Source organism: Pseudophryne corroboree, chromosome 1 (assembly GCF_028390025.1).
Source record: "Pseudophryne corroboree isolate aPseCor3 chromosome 1, aPseCor3.hap2, whole genome shotgun sequence".
NCBI classification, from domain to species: domain Eukaryota; kingdom Metazoa; phylum Chordata; class Amphibia; order Anura; family Myobatrachidae; genus Pseudophryne; species Pseudophryne corroboree.
Genome location: NC_086444.1, coordinates 730,428,032 through 730,450,827, shown reverse-complemented (window position 1 = coordinate 730,450,827; position 22,796 = coordinate 730,428,032). Strand labels below are relative to the sequence as shown.

Below are 22,796 nucleotides of genomic sequence, written 5' to 3'. Positions count from 1 at the left end.
TTATGTCCCCTATAGCTGCTGTTATATGTACTGCGCCTAAATTTAGTGCCCCCCCTCTCTTTTTTACCCTTTTCTGTAGTGTAGACTGCAGGGGAGAGCCAGGGAGCTTCCTTCCAGCAGAGCTGTGAGGGAGAAATGGCGCCAGTGTGCTGAAGGAGATAGCTCCGCCCCTTTTTCGCGGACTATTCTCCCGCTTTTTTATGGATTCTGGCTGGGGTAATTATCACATATATAGCCTCTGGGGCTATATATTGTGGTATTTTTGCCAGCCAAGGTGTTTTTATTGCTGCTCAGGGCGCCCCCCCCCTAGCGCCCTGCACCCTCAGTGACCGGAGTGTGAAGTGTGTATGAGGAGCAATGGCGCACAGCTGCAGTGCTGTGCGCTACCTTGGTGAAGACTGATGTCTTCTGCCGCCGATTTTCCGGACCTCTTCTTGCTTCTGGCTCTGTAAGGGGGACGGCGGCGCGGCTCCGGGACCGAACACCAAGGCCAGTTCCATGCGGTCGATCCCTCTGGAGCTAATGGTGTCCAGTAGCCTAAGAAGCCCAAGCTAGCTGCAAGCACGTAGGTTCGCTTCTTCTCCCCTTAGTCCCTCGCTGCAGTGAGCCTGTTGCCAGCAGGTCTCACTGTAAAATAAAAAACCTAATTACATACTTTCTTTTTAGAAGCTCAGGAGAGCCCCTAGTGTGCATCCAACCTCGGCCGGGCACAAAATCTAACTGAGGCTTGGAGGAGGGTCATGGTGGGAGGAGCCAGTGCACACCAGGTGACCTAAAAGCTTTCTTTAGTTGTGCCCAGTCTCATGCGGAGACGCTATTCCCCATGGTCCTTTCGGAGTTCCCAGCATCCACTAGGACGTCAGAGAAATAAACGAAGAAATCACATGTACATAAGTATTCACAGCCCTTGCCATGAATCTCAAAATTGACCTTACGTGCATCCTGTTTCCACTGATCATCCTTGAGACGTCCCATTAATTGGAGTCCACCTGTGGTAAATTCAGTTGATTGGACATGGTTTGGAAAGGCACCCACATGTCTATATAAATTCCTACACTTGACAGTGCCAATGTCTGAGCACAAACCAAGTCAAAGGAATTTTCTATAGACCTCTGAGACAGGATTGTCTCGGGGCACAAATCTGGGGAAGGGTACAGAAAAAATAAGAATTTACTTACCGATAATTCTATTTCTCGTAGTCCGTAGTGGATGCTGGGAACTCCGTAAGGACCATGGGGAACAGCGGCTCCGCAGGAGACAGGGCACATCTAAAGAAAGCTTTAGGATCACCTGGTGTGCACTGGCTCCTCCCCCTATGACCCTCCTCCAAGCCTCAGTTAGGATACTGTGCCCGGACGAGCGTGCATAATAAGGAAAGGATATTGAATCCCGGGTAAGACTCATACCAGCCACACCAATCACACTGTACAACTTGTGATCTGAACCCAGTTAACAGCATGATAATAGAGAAGCCTCTCGAAAAGATGGCTCACTACAACAATAACCCGAATTTTTTGGTAACAATAATTATGTACCAGTATTGCAGACAATCCGCACTTGGGATGGGCGCCCAGCATCCACTACGGACTACGAGAAATAGAATTATCGGTAAGTAAATTCTTATTTTCTCTGACGTCCTAGTGGATGCTGGGAACTCCGTAAGGACCATGGGGATTATACCAAAGCTCCCAAACGGGCGGGAGAGTGCGGATGACTCTGCAGCCCCCAATGAGAGAACTCCCGGTCCTCCTCAGCCAGGGTATCAAATTTGTAGAATTTTACAAACGTATTTGCTCCTGACCAAGTAACTGCTCGGCAAAGTTGTAAAGCCGAGACCCCTCGGGCAGCTGCCCAAGATGAGCCCACCTTCCTTGTGGAGTGGGCATTTACAGATTTTTGGCTGTGGCAGGCCTGCCACAGAATGTGCAAGCTGAATTGTACTACAAATCCAACGAGCAATAGTCTGCTTAAAAGTAGGAGCACCCAGCTAGTTGGGTGCATAGAGGATAAACAGCGAGTCAGATTTCCTGACTCCAGCCGTCCTGGAAACATATATTTTCCGGGTCCTGACAACGTCTAGCAACTTGGAGTCCTCCAAGTCCCTAGTAGCCGCAGGCACCACAATAGGTTTGGTTCAGGTGAACGCTGAAACCACCTTAGGGAGAAACTGAGGTCGAGTCCTCAATTCCGCCCTGTCCGAATGGAAAATCAGATAAGGGCTTTTACAGGATAAAGCCACCAATTCTGACACGCGCCTGGCCCAGGCCAGAGCCAACAGCATGACCACTTTTTCTGTGAGATATTTTAACTCCACAGATTTAAGTGTGTCAAACCAATGTGACTTTTGGAACCCAAAAACCACCTGGAGATCCCAAAAGTGCCACTAAAGGCACAAAAGGAGGCTGTATATGCAGTACCCCTTTAACAAATGTCTGAACTTCAGGGACTGAAGCTAGTTCTTTTTTGGAAGAAAATTGACAGAGCCGAAATTTGAACCTTAATGGACCCCAATTTCAGGCCCATAGATACTCCTGTTTGCAGGAAATGTAGGAATCGACCCAGTTGAATTTCCTCCGTCGAGCCTTACTGGCCTCGCACCACGCAACATATTTTCGCCAAATGCGGTGATAATGTTTTGCGGTTACATCCTTCCTGGCTTTGATCAGGATAGGGATGACTTCATCCGGAATGCCTTTTTCCTTCAGGATCCGGCGTTCAACCGCCATGCCGTCAACGCAGCCGCGGTAAGTCTTGGAACAGACAAGGTCCTTGCTGGAGCAGGTCCCTTCTTAGAGGTAGAGGCTACGGATCCTCCGTGAGCATCTTTTGAAGTTCCGGTTACCAATTCCTTCTTGGCCAATCCGGAGCCACTAATATAGTGCTTACTCCTCTCCATCTTATCAATCTGAGTACCTTGGGTATGAGAGGCAGAGGAGGGAACCCATACACTGATTGGTACACCCACGGTGTTACCAGAGCATCTACAGCTATTGCCTGAGGGTCCCTTGACGTGGCGCAATACCTGTCGAGTTTTTCCCAACGGTTTATAATCATGTGGAAGACTTCTGGGTGAAGTCCTTACTCTCCCGGGTGGAGGTCGTGCTGAGGAAAACTGCTTCCCAGTTGTCCACTCCCGGAATGAAAACTGCTGACAGTGCTATCACATGGTTTTTCGCCCCGCGAAGAATCCTTGCAGCTTCTGCCATTGCCCTCCTGCTTCTTGTGGCACCCTGTCTGTTTACGTGGGTGACTGCCGTAATGTTGTCCGACTGGATCAACACCGGCTGACCTTGAAGCAGAGGTCTTGCTAAGCTTAGAGCATTGTAAATGGCCCTTAGCTTCAGGACATTTATGTGAAGTGATGTCTCCAGGCTTGACCATAAGCCCTGGATATTCCTTCCCTGTGTGACTGCTCCCCAGCCTCGCAGGCTGGCATCCGTGGCCACCAGAACCCAGTCCCGCATGCCGAATCTGCGGCCCTCTAGAAGATGAGCACTCTGCAACCACCACAGGAGGGATACCCTTGTCCCTGGTGACAGGGTTATCCGCTGAAGCATCTGAAGATGCGACCCGGACCATTTGTCCAGTAGGTTCCACTGGAAAGTCTTGCGTGGAATCTGCCGAATGGGATTGCTTCGTAGGAAGCCACCATTTTTACCCAGAACCCTTGTGCATTGATGCACTGAGACTTGGTTCGGTTTTAGGAGGTTCCTGACTAGCTCGGATAACTCCCTGGCTTTCTCCTCCGGGAGAAACACCTTCTTTCTGGACTGTGTCCAGGATCATCCCTAGGAACAGAAGACAAGTCGTCGGAACCAGCTGCGATTTTGGAATATTGAGAATCCAATCGTGCTGCCGCAACACTACCTGAGGTAGTGCTACACCGATCTCCAACTGTTCCCTGGATCTCACCCTTATCAGGGAATCGTCCAAGTAAAAGATAACTAAAATTCCCTTCCTTCTAAGGAATATCATCATTACGGTCATTACTTCAGTAAAGACCCGGGATGCCGTGGACCATCCCTACGGCAGCGTCTGAACTGATAGTGACAGTTCTGTACCATAACCTGAGATACCCTTGGTGAGAAGGGTAAATTTTGACATGAAGGTAAGCATCCTTGATGTCCCGAGACATCATGTAGTCCCCTTCTTCCAGGTTTGCAATCACTGCTCTGAGTGACTCAATTTTGAATTTGAACCTCTGTATGTAAGTGTTCAAAGATTTTAGATTTTAGATTTTAAAATCGGTCTCACCGAGCCGTCTGGCTTCGGTACCACAATAGTGTGGAATAATACCCCGTTCCCTGTTGCAGGAGGGGTACCTTAATTATCACCTGCTGGGAATACAGCTTGTGAATGGCTTCCAAAACTGCCTCCCTGTCAGCGGGAGACGTCGGTAAAACAGACTTTTGGAAACGGCGAGGGGAATACGTCTCGAATTCCAATTTGTACCCCTGAAATATTACCTGAAGGATCCAGGGGTCTACTTGCGAGTGAGCCCACTGCGCACTGAAATTCATTGAGAACGGGCCCCCACCGTGCCTGAACTTGTAAAGCCCTAGCGTCATACTGAGAGCTTGGCAGAGGCGGAAAAGGGTTTCTGTTCCTGGGAACTGGCTGATCTCTGCAGCCATTTTCCTCTCCCTCTGTCACGAGCAGAAAAGAGGAACCTTTTGTCCGCTTGCCAACCAGGACTGCGCCTGATAATACGGCGTCTTATTTTGAGAGGCGACCTGGGGTACATTCCCTTTTTTTTTTTTTTAAGGCAATACTTCCAAATGCCGTTTGGAATCCGCATCACCTGACCACTTTACTGGTATAATTGGACAACGCACTTATACTTGATGCCAGTCGGCAAATATTCCGCTGTGCATCATGCATATATAGAAATGCATCTTTTAATTGCTCTATAGGCAATAATATACTGTCCTTATCTAGGATAACAAATTTCCAGTCAGGGAATCCGACCACGCCAACCCAGCACTGCACATCCAGGCTGAGGCGATTGCTGGTCGCAGTATAACACCAGTATGTGTGTAAATACATTTTAGAACACCCTCCTGCTTTCCATCAGCAGGATCCCTAAGGGCGGCCATCTCCAGAGAGGGTAGAGCCCTTGTTCTTACAAGCGTGTGAGCGCCTTATCCCCCCCTAGGGGGTGTTTCCCAACGCACCCTAACCTCTGGCGGGAAAAGGTATACTGCCAATAACTTTTTAGAAATTATCAATTGTTATCGGGGGGAAACCCACGCATCATCACACACCTCATTTTATTTCTCAGATTCAGGAAAACTACAGGAAGTTTTTCCTCACCAAACATAATACCCCTTTTTTTGGTGGTATTTATATTATCAGAAGAGTGTAAACTTTTTCCATTGCCTCAATCATGCAATGTGTGGCCCTATTGGAAATCACGGTTGTCTCTTCACCGTCGACACAGGAGTCAGTATCCGTGTCGGCGTCTGTATCTGAGGTAACGGGCGCTTTAGAGCCCCTGTATGAGACGTCTGGACATGCACAAGCTGAGTAGCCGGCTGTCTCATGTCAACCACTGTCTTTTATACAAAGCTGACACTGTCACGCAATTTCAACAGTACATCCACTCAGGTGTCGACCCCCCAGGGGGTGACAACACTATTACAGACACTCTACTCCGTCTCCTCATCATTTTTCTCCTCATACATGTCGACACAAACGTACCGACACACAGCACACACACAGGGAATGCTCTGATAGAGGACAGGACCCCACTAGCCCTTTGGGGAGACAGAGGGAGAGTTTGCCAGCACACACCAGAGCGCTATATATATATATACAGGGATAACCTTATATAAGTGTTTTTCCCTTTATAGCTGCTGTATTGTTTATACTGCGCCTAATTTGTGCCCCCCTCTCTTTTTTAACCCCTTTCTGTAGTGTAGTGACTGCAGGGGAGAGCCAGGGAGCTTCCCTCCAACTGAGCTGTGAGGGAAAATGGCGCCAGTGTGCTGAGGAGATAAGGACGCTGAGAAAGGGGCGGAGCCTATCATCCGTTTTCTTGTATGTTTTGGCAGGGGTTAAATGCATCCATATAGCCCAGGAGTTATATGTGATGCATTTATTTTAGCCATAAAAGGTTTTCTATCGATTTATTGCGTCTCAGGGCGCTGCCCCCCCAGCGCCCTGCACCCTCAGTGACCGGAGTGTGAAGTGTGCTGAGAGCAATGGCGCACAGCTGCGGTGCTGTGCGCCTACCTTTATCTGAAGACAGGAAAGTCTTCTGCCGCCGATTTTTCCGGACCTCTTCGCTCTTCTGGCTCTGTAAGGGGGCCGGCGGCGCGGCTCCGGTGACCCATCCAGGCTGAACCTGTGATCGTCCCTCTGGAGCTAATGTCCAGTAGCCTAAGAAGCCCAATCCACTCTGCACGCAGGTGAGTTCGCTTCTTCTCCCCTTAGTCCCTCGATGCAGTGAGCCTGTTGCCAGCAGATCTCACTGAAAATAATAAACCTAAACTAAAACTTTCACAAAGAGCTCAGGAGAGCCCCTAGTGTGCACCCTTCTCGTCGGGCACAGAAAATCTAACCGAGGCTTGGAGGAGGGTCATAGGGGGAGGAGCCAGTGCACACCAGGTGATCCTAAAGCTTTCTTTAGATGTGCCCTGTCTCCTGCGGAGCCGCTGTTCCCCATGGTCCTTACGGAGTTCCCAGCATCCACTAGGACGTCAGAGAAATATCTGCTACTTTGAAAGTCCCAATGAGCAAAGTGGCCTCAGTCATCCGTAAATAGAAATTCAGAACCACCAGGACTCTTCCAAGAGCTGACCGGCCGTCTAAACTGAGCGATCGGGGGGTAGCGAGCTGAAATTAAGCTCTCGCACCCGTCTGCAGCAGTATTTGAATAGCCACTGGCGGGCGTGTGAAGGGACCCATGATAACATTTGAATCTCACCCATAATGTTTATAATTATAGATATATATAACCTGTTCACTAATAACTACATACCAGTAGACTCTACTAGATTAAAATGTAGCCTGTGCTTAAGTGGGCTTATCTATGCCCAATATCCACATTTCTGTAATATTAAAGTTCAATTGCCTACAGTAAAAATTTTAATGATAGCATTTAAACATATATCCTGCGTGAGATCCAGTCAGGATCCAAGCAGTCTTAATACAGACGCCAAATTTCCGACACTACTCGGAATGTCCAGTGCCAGGATCCCATCATTGATATGCTCCCAACACCTGGATCCCGAACAAGGATTTGCCAGGCCTGCGGAGAGGTGAGGCACAAGGAGGAGAGGGGTGCATTAAGGTTTAGGCTATATCAGTTAGACAAAGGGCTATAGTTAATAGCCTGAAATGTTACTTAAAGCTTTAATCAGTCAGATTAAAAGTGTCACAGGAAACCAGTACTTTCACTTATAGCTACTGGAAACTACGTAGGGTAAATGCAGGAGATATTTTGCTAATTCTACCCTCGCATCTTGCTTCAAGAGCACACGGAGCACACGGGAAGTGTTGCTTTGTGTACCAAAAATGTAAAGACCAAAACAGGTATTTATAAACCTATTTGAAGTTAAAAAAACCCATAGCTGCTGAACAGGTTTATTTGAACTTTAAAATGTTCACATAACATTTATAGCATTGTACTGTGTGTTTTCATTTGTAGGCTGCCCTAATTTATGTTTTTTCACCCCCTGCACCTCAGGGATGTGCGGTGAGCTAAATAGCTCAGGAAGCACTGGCAAGCACCAGAGCAGATTACATGCAATATATGAGCCAAATCGTACATCTGGGCATTATACACAGGTGCAGCAGTATAAACTCCTGGATATTTGGTGCGTTTTGATCAGAGATGTGCCATAGACTTTTTACTCCAGAGTTTTGCTATAAAAATTATTAGAATAATGCAAAGAAGATATTTCAAACATATTCTTTGTATTTTTCATATACTTTATGCAGTCAAACTCTGACACAAATGTTAGTATGAAAGGAAAGGCTCTTCCTCACCCCCACCGCACATCAGTGCTGCACATACTGTATAATCATTAACATAGCACCAGCATTCTCCAAAGTGCTTAGCAGTCACCAACACACAGAAATAAAACAAAGAATGCAGGGGGGGGGGGGGGGGGGGGGGGGGGGGGGGGGGACTTGTGTAATTGCCTGTAAGATGCAGGCTGATTGCTACTTTAAAAATATGGGCAGACTCAATGGAAGTTCCAATCATTTAGAAGGCAAAACCAACTAACCTAGCTTTGCCTTTTAACGATTGCCTCTTTAAAAATACAGGCAGACTTGCTGAAATTCCCGCACAGCCTTAAGCTCTCAGGCTATTATATAAGTGCCTGTGAATTTACAGATAGACAATTCAGTAGATGGTCTGCCAAGATACTCAAAGAACATTAAAAAATGTTTTTCCTTAGAACTTACTATGTTCATTAAAAACACACATAGAATTGTTTAATAGTTGAGAGTTTAAAAGATGGAACATAATTAACAAAAAGCTTATATTAAAAAAATAAATAAATAATGAAATACATTTCAAACATAAGTTTATTTTTCTCCCAAGAGAAAATTGTGAAGAGGGAACAAAACAATTAAAACAAAGTATAAACACCCTATTGGAGCACAGTGAGATCCTTTGCTAAATAGTCCTTAATTATACTTTGGGCAAAACATTCCAATAGCATATGTCCAAGATGATTTCTATTCCATCTAATCCAACGTGCCTGGTGACCAAAAGAAAAAAAGAATGCTCAGTAGCCAAAAAAAAAAAAAAAAAGTGTCTAGAACAATGTTGTCAGCACAAATATCAGAGTCCTCTGTATATGCATTTTTTACTTTCTCCCCATTTAACCCAACTCCAAAAGGAACTACTTACACGTACACAGAAATATAGTTCAGTGCTCAATGACACAATTGGCGTACAGCCTTTTAAACAAAAGGGCTGAATGATAATTGACATAAGCCTGTCAGAAATGTTAACTGCCAATATAGGGGTAAATTTACTAAGATGGGAGTTCTATTTAAGATGGGATGTTGCTTATAACAACCAGATTCCAGATATTTATCTAGCACTTTCTGGAAGATAATGAGAAGTACAATCTGATTGGTTGCTATGGGCAACATCCCATCTTAAATAGAACTCCCATCTTAGTAAATTTACCCGTGTCTACAAAATTATTTGACCAAAACTTAAATTCGCCAATGAAAGAAACTATACTACTAGGTAGCCACTGATATTTCTATGTTGCAGCAACAATATGGGTTTAGCAAGTCTCAGATTATTACACAGCGCCCTTGTGGTAGTTACTGCAATTTGCATGATACAGTACCATAGACATTTATAAAAGCGGTGCTAGAAACAGAGGGAGGATAAATATTAAAGGAGGTAAATAAACTTTGTTGTAGCCCAAACGTATACCAATAACAGATTTATAGTTGTCAGATGTTGCTTAATAAATGTCAACAGGTCTATTTCGTGGGATGAAATAATTTGGCGAAAATAAGATTTTAATACCTACCGGTAAATCCTTTTCTCTTAGTCCGTAGAGGAAGCTGGGGTCACATTAGAACCATGGGTATAGACGGGATCCGCAGGAGACATGGGCACTTCAAGACTTTGAAAGGGTGTGAACTGGCTCCTCCCTCTATGCCCCTCCTCCAGACACCAGTTATAGGAACTCTGCCCAGGGAGACTGACATTTCGAGGAAAGGATTTATTGTTAAACTAAGATGAGATTCAGACCAGCTCACACCTCAAGCATGCTGCACACCGTGGCATTCAACAGAACACAAGCCAACGGCATGAACAATTGCAGCAACATGCTGACAATAAACGTAACACAACATGTGTGTGACCACAACTAACAACTGCAGATACAGTACGCACTGGGACAGGCGCCCAGCATCCTCTACGGACTAAGAGAAAAGGATTTACCGGTAGGTATTAAAATCCTATTTTCTCATACGTCCTAGAGGATGCTGGGGTCACATTAGAACCATGGGGTTATACCAAAGCTCTAGCACAGGCGGGAGAGTGCGGATGACTCTGCAGCACCGATTGACCAAACTTGAGGTCATCATCGGCCAGGGTATCAAACTTGTAAAACTTAGCAAAAAAGTGTTTGATCCCGACCAAGTAGCTGCTTGGCAAAGCTGTAACGCCGAGACCCCCCGGGCAGCCGCCCAGGACGAGCCCACCTTTCTAGTAGAATGGGCCTTCATCGATTTCGGTAACGGCAACCCTGCTGTGGAACGAGCACGCTGAATCGTACCACAGATCCAGCGCGCAATGGTCTGCTCGGAAGAGGGACACCAAATCTTGTTGGGAGCATACAGGACAAACAGAGCCTCTGTTTTCCTAATCTGAGCCGTTCTGGCGACATAAATCTTCAAAGCTCTGACCACATCCAGAGACTTTGACTCAGCGAAAGCGTCAGTAACCACAGGTACCACAATAGGTTGGTTCATGTGGAAAGAGGAAACCACCTTCGGTAGAAATTGCTGACGTGTCCACAATTCAGCTCTATCTTCATGGAAGATCAAATAAGGGCTCTTGTGAGACAATGCTGCTAACTCAAGACACCCGCCTTGCAGATGCCAAGGACAACAGGATGACCACTTTCCAAGTGAGGAACTTCAACTCCACCTTCTGTAAAGGTTCAAACCAATGTGATTGAAGGATCTGAAACGCCACATTGAGATCCCATGGTGCCACTGGAGGCACAAATGGAGGTTGGATGTGCAACACGCCCTTCACGAAAGTCTGAACTTCTGGAAGGGAGGCCAATTGTTTATGAAAGAAAGCAGATAAGGCTGAAATCTGTACCTTAATTGGGCCCCAATTTTAGGCCCGCATCCACACCTGCTTGTAGAAAATGGAGAAAACGCCCTAGCTGAAACTCTTCCGTAGGAGCCTCCTTGGATTTACACCAAGAAACATATTTTCTCCAAATACGGTGGTAATGTTTAGACGTTACCCCTTTTCTGGGCTGAATAAGTGTGGGAATGACCTCACTGGGAATACCCTTTCGGGCTAGGATTTTGCGTTCAACCGCCATGCCGTCAAACGTAGCCGCGGTAAGTCCTGATACACGCACGGCCCCTGTTGTAACAGGTCCTCGTGTAGAGGAAGAGGCCAGGGATCTCCTATAAGTAATTCCTGAAGATCTGGATACCAAGCCATCCTTGACCAGTCTGGGACAATGAGGATTGCCCGAATCTTTGTTCTTCTTATGATCTTTAGAACTTTTGGAATGAGAGGAAGTGGAGGGAATACATACACCGACTGAAACACCCACGGTGTCACCAGTGCATCAACCTTATTGCTTGAGGGTCCCTTGGCCTGGAATAATATCTCTGTAGCTGAAGCTTCTTGTTGAGACGAGATGCCAGCATGTCTACTTGAGGAACTCCCCAAAGACTCGTCACCTCTGCAAAGACTTCTTGGTGGAGGCCCCACTCTCCTGGATGAAGTCTTCTTCCCAGTTGTCCATTCCCGGAATGAAAATTGCTGACAGAGCTCTAACATGTCTTTCTGCCCAGAGGAGAATCCTTGTCACCTCTGCCATTGCCGCTCTGCTTTTCATTCCGCCTTGCCTGTTTATGTACGAGACTGCTGTTACATTGTCCGACTGGATCTGCACGGGATCTTGAAGAAGATGTACCGCTTGTAGAAGTCCGTTGTAAATGGCTCTCAATTCCAGAATGTTTATGTGAAGGCAGGCTTCCTGACTTGACCATTTTCCTTGGAAGCTTTCCCCCTGTGTGACAGCTCTCCAGCCTCGGAGACTTGCATACGTGGTTATTAGGACCCAGTCGTGAATCCCAAAACTGCGTCCCTCTAGTAGGTGAGAACTGTGTAGCCACCACAGAAGCGAAATCCTGGCTTTGGGGGACAGGATTATTTTCCGGTGTATGTGTAGGTGGCATCCGGACCATTTGTCCAACAGGTCTCACTGGAATACTCTGGCATGAAATCGGCCAAACTGTATGGCCTCGTAGGCCGCTACCATTTTCCCCAACAACCGAATGCATTGATGGATCAACACGCTTGTTGGTTTCAATATTTGTTTGACCATTTTCTGGATTTCCAGAGCCTTTTCCACTGGAAGAAATACTCTCCGTACTTCTGTGTCCAGAATCATCCCTAAAAAGGACAATCTTGTCGTCGGTTCCAAATGCGACTTTGGAAAATTCGTGATCCAACCGTGTTGTTGGAGTATTGACAGGGAGAGTGCGATGTTCTGCACCAACTGTTCACTGGATCTCGCTTTTATCAGATCGGCCAGATAAGGAATTATATTGACTCCTTTTTAACGAAGGAGGACCATCACCTTGGTGAATACCCTCGGTGCCGTGGAGAGTCCAAACGGCAACGTCTGAAACTGGTAATGGCAATCCTGTACTGCGAATCTCAGATAAGCTTGCTGAGGAGGATAAATGGGAACATGCAAGTAAGCATCTTTTATGTCTACTGACACCATGAAGTCCCCCTCTTCGAGACTGGAAATCACTACCCTCAGGGATTCCATCTTGAACTTGAACCTTTTCAGGTAGAGATTCAGATTTTTCAGGTTTAAAATCGGTCTGACCGAGCCGTCCGGCTTCGGAACTACGAAGAGGCTTGAATAAAAAAACCTTCTCTTTACTGTGCCAAGGGTACCAGGACAATGACCTGATCCTGACAATTTTTGAATTGCCGTTGTTACTGCCTCTCTTCCCGGAAGAGAAGCTGGCAAGGTCGATTTGAAAAATCGGCATGGGGGGACGTCTTGAAACTCTAGTTTGTACCCATGGGACAGTATTTGTAAGACCCATTGGTCCAGGCCAGATTGAATCCAGATTTGGCTGAAAAGTTTCAGACGTGCTCCCACCCGAGCGGACTCCCGCAAGGTAGCCCCAGCGTTATGCTGCCGATTTGGCAGATGCAGGGGTGGACTGCTGCTCCTGCGATCCGGGAGACGCTGCAGATTTCTTTCCTTTTCCCCTTCCTGCAAAAAAAGGGGGAGACCTTTGGCCTTTTTGTATTTGTTGGGCCGAAAGGACTGTATGTGAGAGTGGTGTCTTTTTCGCCGATGTAGGAGCATAAGGCAAGAATGTCGACTTACCTGCGGTAGCCACCGAGACTAACGCATCCAGCCCATCACCAAACAAGCCCTCACCTTTATACGGGAGAGCCTCCATATTTTATTTTGGAATCTACATCAGCATTCTACTGGCGAATCCACAACGCCCTCCGAGCCGATCCTGCCATGGTAGCGGTTCTTGATCCCAAGAAACCAATATATTTAATTGATTCTAGTACGTACACAGGAGCGTCTTTGATATGACCTAACGTTAGGAGTATCTCGTCTCCATCTATTGTGTCAATGTCTAATGACAAGTTTTCTGACCACTTTTCAATAGCACTACTCCCCCGTTCACAGACAATGGTAGGCCTGAGTAGTGTCCCATTGGCCACATCAATAAATCACCTCACTCACTTGCGGTCTGTCGGCTCCTTAAGTGAAGCCATTCCAGGCGCAGGGAGAAACGCCTTTTCTCTTTTATGACAGGGCCCTGTCTAAAATGCGGGGTGACTCCCACCTTTTTTGGAAAAAGGTATGCTGCTTGAATTCTCTTTTCAGGTTAAATCAGACTTGAGGTGGAGGGAAAAATTAGATTTTAAACCTACCGGTAAATCTTTTTCTCCTAGTCCGTAGAGGATGCTGGGGACTCCGTAAGGACCATGGGGTATAGACAGGCTCCGCAGGAGACATGGTCACTCTAAAGACTTTAGATGGGTGTGCACTGGCTCCTCCCTCTATGCCCCTCCTCCAGACCTCAGTTAAAGAACTGTGCCCAGAGGAGACGGCAGTACGAGGAAAGGATTTTTGTTAATCTAAGGGCAAGATACATACCAGCCCACACCATCCACACCGTACAACATGGAATATACTAACCAGTTAACAGTATGAAACAAAACAGCTTCAGCCAGACACTGACCAAACTGTAACATAACCCTTATGTAAGCAATAACTATATACAAGCCTTGCAGAATTTAGTCCGCACTGGGACGGGCGCCCAGCATCCTCTACGGACTAGGAGAAATAGATTTACCGGTAGGTTTAAAATCTTATTTTCTCTTACGTCCTAGAGGATGCTGGGGACTCCGTAAGGACCATGGGGATTATACCAAAGCTCCAGACTGGGCGGGAGAGTGCGCATGACTCTGCAGCACCGATTGAGCAAACATGAGGTCCTCATCAGCCAAGGTATCAAACTTATAGAATTTAGCAAAAGTGTTTGAACCCGACCAAGTAGCTGCTCGGCAAAGTTGTAATGCCGAGACACCTCGGGCAGCCGCCCAAGAGCCCACCTTCCTAGTGGAATGGGCCTTTACCGAATTTGGTAACGGCAATCCAGCCGTAGAATGAGCCTGCTGAATCGTGTTACAGATCCAGCGGGCAATAGTCTGCTTAGAAGCAGGAGCGCGAACCTTGTTGGCTGCATACAGGACAAACAGTGCCTCTGTTTTCCTAACCCGAGCCGTCCTGGCTACATAAACTTTTAAGGCCCTGACTACAGCAAGAGACTTGGAATCCTCCAAGTCACCCGTAGCCACAGGCACCACAATAGGTTGGTTCATATAAAATGATGAAACCACCTTAGGCAGAAATTGAGGACGAGTCCTCAACTCTTGCTCTATCCACATGGAAAATCAGATAGGGGCTTTTGTGAGACAGAGCCGCCAATTCGGACACCCGCCTCGCAGATGCCAAGGCTAACAACATGACCACTTTCCAAGTGAGAAATTTTAACTCAACTGTTTGAAGAGGTTCAAACCAGTGTGACTTAAGGAACTTTAACACCACGTTAAGGTCCCATGGCGCCACTGGGGGCACAAAAGGAGGCAGCACTCCCTTTACAAAAGTCTGGACTTCTGGGAGAGAAGCCAATTCCTTCTGAAAGAATATTGACAGGGCCGAAATCTGCACCTTAATGGAGCCTAACTTTAGGCCCATATCCACTCCTGTCTGCAGAAAGTGGAGAAAACAGCCCAGGTGGAAATCTTCCGTAGGAACATTCTTGGCTTCACACCAAGATACATATTTCCTCCAGATACGGTGATAATGTTTCGCTGTCACCTCCTTCCTAGCTTTTATCAGAGTAGGGATGACTTCCCCCGGAATACCTTTTCTAGCTAGGATTAGGCGTTCAACCGCCATGCCGTCAAACGTAACCGCGGTAAGTCTTGGAACACGCAGGGCCCCTGCTGCAACAGGTCCTCCCTGGGAGAAGCGGCCACGGATCTTCTATGAGCATCTCCTGAAGATCTGAATACCAGGCCTTTCGAGGCCCATCTGGAACAATGAGTATTGTCTGGACTCTTTTTCGTCTTATGATTCTCAGTATTTTTGAGATGAGTGGAAGAGGAGAGAAGACATAGACCGACTGAAACACCCACGGTGTCACCAGGGCGTCTACCGCTACAGCCCGAGGGTCCCTTGACCTGGAACAATACCTCCGAAGTTTCTTGTTGAGGCGTGACGCCATCATGTCTATATGAGGAAGCCACCAAAGACTTGTTATCTCTGCAAAAACTTCTTCATGCAGACCCCACTCTCCTGGATGGAGATCGTGTCTGCTGAGGAAGTCTGCTTTCCAGTTGTCCACTCCCGGAATGAAGACTGCTGACAGCGCGCTTACGTGTTTTTTTTCGCCCAGCGAAGAATCCTGGTGGCTTCTGCCACTGCCACTCTGCTCCTTGTCCCGCCTTGGCGGTTTACATGAGCCACTGCTGTGATGTTGTCCGACTGAATCAGAACAGGTAGGTCGCGAAGAAGAGTCTCCGCTTGTCGTAGGCAGTTGTATATGGCCCTTAATTCCAGCACGTTGATGTGTAGACAAGCCTCCTGGCTTGACCACAGTCCTTGAATGCCGAACCTGCGACCCTCTAGAAGGTGAGCACTCTGCAGCCACCACAGGAGACACCCCCTGGCCCTGGGGGACAGGCTTATTTTCTGAGGTATTTATAGATGGGACCCCGACCACTTGTCCAGAAGGTCCCACTGAAATGTCCTCGCATGGAACCTGCCGAAGGGGATGGCCTCGTAGGCCGCCGCCACCATCTTTCCCAGTACTCGAGTGCATTGATGAACTGACACTCTTTTTGACTTTAACAGGTCTCTGACCATGTTCTGGAGTTCCTGGGCTTTTTCCGTTGGGAGAAAAACCCTCTTTTCCGTGTCCAGAATCATGCCTAAAAATGATATCCGAGTCGTTGGAATCAACTGCGACTTTGGCAGATTTAGGATCCAGCCGTGTTGCTGCAGCACTCTCAGGGAGAGTGACACGCTTTTCAGCAACTGATCTCTCGATCTCGCTTTTATCAGGAGATCGTCCAAGTATGGGATAATTGTGACTCCTTGCCTGCGTAGGAGCACCATCATTTCCGCCATTACCTTGGTGAAAATCCTCGGGGCCGTGGAAAGCCCAAACGGCAACGTCTAAAACTGGTAATGACAGTCCTGTACAGAGAATCTCAGGTACGCCTGATGAGGATAAATGGGGACATGAAGGTAAGCATCCTTTATGTCTAGTGATACCATAAAATCCCCCCCTTCCAGGCTGGAGATCACTGCCCGGAGAGATTCTATCTTGAATTTGAACCTCTTTAGATACAGGTTTAGGGATTTTAGATTCAGAATGGGTCTGACCGAGCCATCCGGTTTCGGGGCCACAAATAGGGTTGAATAGTACCCTTTCCCCTGTTGTATTAGGGGAACCTTGATAATCACCTGCTGTCGACACAGCTTTTGTATTGCAGCTAAAACTATTTCCCTGTCTGGGGGAGAAGCTGGCAAAGCCGACTTGAAAAATCGGCGAGGAGGTACTTCTTCGAATTCCGGTTTGTAGCCTTGGGATACAATTTCTATCGCCCAAGGATCCAAATCTGACAGAACCCAGACCTGGCTGAAGAGTCGAAGGCGTGCCCCCACCGGCGCGGACTCCCGCAGTGGAGCCCCAGCGTCATGTGGTGGATTTTGTAGAAGCCGGGGAGGACTTCTGTTCCTGGGAACTAGCCGTAGCAGGCATTCTTTTCCCTCTACCCTTATCTCTGGCGAGGAAGGATGAGCCCTGACCTCTTCTGGACTTATGCGACCGAACGGACTGCATCTGATATTGAGGTGTTTTCTTTTGCTGTGGGGGAACATAAGGCAAAAAAGAAGATTTACCCGCGGTAGCTGTGCAAACCAGGTCTGCGAGGCCCTCCCCAAACAAAACCTCACCCTTGTAAGGCAAAGTTTCCATATGTCTCTTTGAATCAGCATCACCCGTCCATTGGCGGGTCAACAGGGCTCGCCTAGCCGAAATTGCCATGGCATTGGCTCTTGAACCCAATAGCCCAACGTCTCTCGCAGCGTCTCTCATATATAACGCTGCGTCTTTAATATGACCCAAGGTCAATAAAATGCTATCCTTATCTAGGGTGTCAATGTCAGATGACAAGTTATCTGCCCATGCTGCTATTGCGCTACATACCCATGCCGACGCTACTGCCGGTCTGAGCAAGGCACCCGTATGTGCATAAATTGATTTTAAGGTAGTCTCCTGTCTGCGATCAGCAGGATCCTTGAGGGCTGCCGTGTCCACCCTGGGCGAGGATTCCCACCGTAACCTGTCCTGTGCGGGGAAAGGATACGCCATAAGAATTCCCTTGAGAATCTGCAGTTTCTTGTCCGGAGTTTCCCAAGCTTTTTCAAATAAAGCGTTCAGCTCATGAGATGGGGGAAAGGTTACCTCAGGTTTCTTCTCCTTAAACATGCATACCCTCGTGTCAGGCACCAAGGGGTCCTCTGTGATATGTAAAACATCTTTTATTGCAATAATCATATAATGAATATTTTTGGCCACTCTTGGGTGTAACTTCGCATCATCGTAGTCGACACTGGAGTCAGAATCAGTGTCGGTATCAGTGTCTGCTACCTGGAACAAGGTATGAGAGCCCAAAGGGCCTTGTGACACAGTCATAGCCATGGATTGACTCCCTGCTTTTTCTCCGGACTCTGCTTTGTCCAATCTTTTATTTAACAAGGACACATTTGCATTTAAAACATTCTACATATCCAATCAGGTGTCGGCGTCGCCGACGGAGACACCACAATCATCTACTCTACCTCCTCCTTAGACGAGCCTTCCGCTTCAGACATGTCGACACACGCGTACTGACACTCCCACACACACTAGGATATACAATTATGGGGACAGCCCCCCAATAAGGCCCTTTGGATAGACAGAGAGAGAGTATGCCAGCACACACCCAGCGCCACTGGACACTGGAATAAATCCCAGACTGTACAGCGCTTTTTTATAGAATAAATAATACACTTACTGCGCCAATTAAATGTGCCCCCCCCCCCTCTTTTTTGCCCTCTGTACTTGCTCAGCAGGGGAGAGTCCGGGGAGCAGCTTCTCTGCAGCTTGCTGTGAAGAAAAATGGCGCTGGTTAGTGCTGGAGGATCAAGCTCCGCCCCCTCAACGGCGGGCTTCAGTCCCGCTCAAAATCTTTATCCTGGCGGGGTTTTTTCAATATACTGCCTCCGCTGTATCTAATATATTAGCCAGTGTCCCTTGAGGTTAATATTGCTGCCCAGGGCGCCCCCCTCCCCCCCTGAGCCCTGCACCCGTACAGTGCCTTCTGCATGTGTATGTGTGGGAGCAATGGCGCGCAGCGTTAATTTTTTACTTGTTCAGTAGTAGAGGACCAGCGTTGTCTCTGCAGCCTGAGGAGAGAGAAAATGGCGCTGAGCAGTGTGCTGGCTGACTGAGGAGGAGGCTCCACTCTTCAATGGTGTGTTTCTCCTCAGCTTTTATGAGGTAATTTTTTATACTGGTGGGGGTAGGACTGTGCCTCAGCAACTTATGTCCTTTATTTATGCCAGTTTCCATAGGTTTCATGCTGCACAGGCCCCCCCACCCACCCTGCAGTGCCTGCGTATGTGTGGGCAACATGGCGCGCTGCGCTCCCGCCAGCCGCACGGTACCTTTAGCCGTCACTTTCTTGACTGAAGATCCGTCTTCTCACACTCACCTGTCTTCTGACTTCTGGCTCTGTGAGGGGGTGACGGCATGCTGTGGGAGTGAGCATCTAGGCACGGCTAGCGTTCAGTTCCCTTCAGGAGCTAATGGGGTCCTGTCAGCCAGAAGCAGAGCCATGAAACTCTTTAGGAAGTTGGTTCCTACTTCTGCCCCCTCAGTCCCACGTAGCAGGGAGTCTGATGCCAGCAGATCTCCCTGAAAATAAAAAACCTAAACATAAGTCTTTTCAGAGAAACTCAGTAGAGCTCCTCAGAGTGCATCCAGTCGACCTGGGCACATTTCTAAAACTGAACCTGGAGGAGGGGCATAGAGGGAGGAGCCAGTTCACACCCAATGAAAAGTTTTTAGAGTGCCCATGTCTCCTGCGGATTCCGTCTATACCCCATGGTCTTGATGTCGTCCCCAGCATCCTCTAAGACATATGAGAAATTATATTTACTATCTGGAATTAGTCAGAGTAATTATAAACTACTCCACTTTGGTATGAAAGGAGAGCTAACTTGCCTTCAAACGTTAGAAATACCATATGAATGATAATTCCAAAAGTGAAAGGAAAATGGTGTGGCTTCCTAAGGTGCAGATTTGGCAAACAGGCAGCATAACGTTCAATACACTATAAGGGGGTGGTCTTCAGTTTGCCGGCGGCCGGGCTCCAGACGACCAACATACCGGCGCTGGAATCCCGACCGCCGGCATATAGACAGCTTTTCTCCCTCTTGGGGGTCCACGACCCCCCTGGAGGGAGAATAGATAGCGTCGCGTGCCACCGTGACCACAGCGTGGCGAGCACTACGAGCCCGCAAGGGGCTCATTTGCGCTCGCCCAGCTGTCGGTATGCCGGCGGTCGGAATTCCGGCGCCAGCATAACATACTACACCCACTATAAAAACATACAATTAATACATCCAAACATTGGGGGTCATTCCGAGTTGTTCGCTCGTTATTTTTTTTTCGCAACGGAGCGATTAGTCGCTAATGCGCATGCGCAATGTCCGCAGTGCGACTGCACCAAGTAAATTTGCTATGCAGTTAGGTTTTTTACTCACGGCATTACGAGGTTTTTTCTTAATTCTGGTGATCGTAATGTGATTGACAGGAAGTGGGTGTTTCTGGGCGGAAACTGGGCGTTTTATGGGTGTGTGAAAAAACGCTACCGTTTCTGGGAAAAACGCGGGAGTGGCTGGAGAAACGGAGGAGTGTCTGGCCGAACGCTGGGTGTGTTTGTGACGTCAAACTAGGAAGGACAAGCACTGAACTGATCGCACTGGCAGAGTAAGTCTCGAGCTACTCAGAAACTGCACAGAGAAGTCTTTTCGCAATATTGCGAATCTTTCGTTCGCAATTTTGATAAGCTAAGATTCACTCCCAGTAGGCGGCAGCTTAGCGTGTGCAAAGCTGCTAAAAGCAGCTTGCGAGCGAACAACTCGGAATGACCCCCCATTATGCACTATTGCAGCCAATATCATGCTTGTTTGTTTTTTGTTAGTGTGTGGGACAGCAGATGATCCTAGATAGTATACCCTCTTTGTTATGGAAATTAATTACCTACAAACAAAATAAAGATAGGGGGCCAGATGTACTAAACCTTTAACACCGTGAAATGTATCACTTTTCAAGTACCAACCAACTCCTGTCATTTTTCAAACCCAGCCTGTGACATGGCATTTAGGAGAAGATACACTGGTACTTTTTTTATCACAGTGAAATGTGTCACTTTTCAAAGTTTAGTACAGCCGTGACCAAAAGTATTGTTTTTCACAAATTTTGCTGTTTCAGTGTTTTTAGATCTTTTGTCAGATGTTACTATGGTATACTGAAGTAAAATCACAAGCATGTCATAAGTGTCAAAGGCTTTTATTAACAATTACATTAAGTTTATGCAGAGTCAATATTTGCAGTGTTGACCATTCTTTTTCAAGACCTCTGCAATTCGCCCTGGCATGCTGTCTATCAACTTGTGGGCCACATACTGACCGATGGCCGGCCGCCCATTCTTACCTAATCAATGCTTGGAGTTTGTCAGAATTTGTGGGGTTTTGTTTGTCCACCCGCCGATTGAGGATTGACCACAAGTTCTCAATGGGATTAAGGTTTCTGGAGTTTCCTGGCCATAGACCCAAAATTTCGATGTTTTGTTCCCTGAGCCACTTAGTTATCACTTTTGCCTTATGGCAAGGTGGTCCATCATGTTGGAAAAGGGATTGTTAGTCACCAAACTGTTCTTGGATGGTTGGGGGGAAGTTGTTCTTGGAGGATGTTTGGTACCTTTCTTTATTCATGGCTGTGTTCTTAGGCAAAATTGTGAGTGAGCCCACTCCCTTGGCTGAGAAGCAACTCCACACATGAATTGTCTCAGGATGCTTTACTGGTGGCATAACACAGGACTGATGGTAGTGCTCACCTTTCTGTCTTCCCCGGCAGGCTGGGACAGCTCAGTTATGCAGAGAATGTAAAAATTCTCAGAATGTCGATGTGAAATGCCAATATTGCAAGAATGTCGACATTAGGGTTACACTGCAGACGCGAGGGTTAGGGGAGAAATGCTCACTGGAATGCTGGACGACCACAGATCTGACATGGTAATGACAGTCACATGACCAGCAGGACCCAGAAGTCATGCTGAAGCAGCTGCATCTGGGTAAGGAGGAAACAAGTCACAGCTGGGCCGTCAGTGATTATATTCTGACATTTTAACATGTTATTGCATCACTGTCTACATGATGAATGTAGACATATCATACCACACCCAGTTTAAAGACTGCAACTCCAATATATATATATATATATATATATATATATATATATATATATATATATATATATATATATAAATTTGTGTAATAAGCATAACCTTAATTGCAACTGGTTGCTTATAACATGCCAATCAAATTTTGTACTCATCTGAAGCTTATTAAAATAAAAATAATATTTCATGTAAAAATGTATCATACAAATATATCTCATAGGATGTGGATCGTATAAAGATGCATATGTAGATGAGACCCAGTTGGAAGGATCGAACATGAAATCTTCCGTACTGTAGAGCCTCGTAGGAGGCAACCATCTTCCCCAGAAGGCGAATGCACTGATGAACCGATACCCGGGCTGGCTTCAGGACATCCCGGACCATTGTTTGAATCACCAACGCTTTTTCCTCCGGTAGAAACACCCTCTGCACTTCCGTGTCCCCAGGAAAGACAATCTCCTTGTCAGCTCCAAATGTAACTTTGGAAGGTTCATGAACCAACCATGTTCCCTGAGCAGACGAGTCGTGAGAGCAATGGACTGCAAAAGGGTCTCCCTGGTCGATGCCTTTATCAGCAGTTCGTCCAGATATGGCATTATGTTCACTCCCTGTCTGCGGAAAACCATCATCTCTGCCATCACCTTGGGGAACACCCTCAGTGCCGTGGAGAGACCGAATGGCAGTCCCTGAAACTGATAGTGACTGTTTAACAGTGGAAACCTGAGATAAGCCTGGGGTGGCGGCCAAATCAGAATGTGGAGGTACGCATCCTTGATATCCAGGGATACTAGAAACTCCCCCTCCTCTAGACCTTAGATCACCGCTCTCAGAGACTCCATTCTGAACTTGAACTCCCTCAGATAAGGGTTTAACAATTTCAAGTTCAAACTCGGTCTGACCGAACCATCCGGTTTCAGTACCACGAAAAGGTTCGACTAGTAACCCTTGTTTTGCATATGTGGTGGAACTGGAACAATGA

At 47.1% G+C, this 22,796-nt stretch overlaps 1 protein-coding gene across 1 annotated transcript in view; it reads right to left on the bottom strand.

Annotated features, from left to right (window-relative positions):
• Positions 1-8,520: 8,520 nt before the first annotated feature.
• POLE4 (DNA polymerase epsilon 4, accessory subunit) overlaps positions 8,521-22,796 on the bottom strand; it is a 104,424-nt gene continuing 90,148 nt past the window's right edge. Inside the window, exon 4 of the mRNA XM_063915911.1 lies at positions 8,521-8,714. Coding sequence (XP_063771981.1) covers positions 8,701-8,714 — 14 coding nt within the window. The 3' untranslated portion in view covers positions 8,521-8,700. The remainder of the gene's footprint in view (positions 8,715-22,796) is intronic.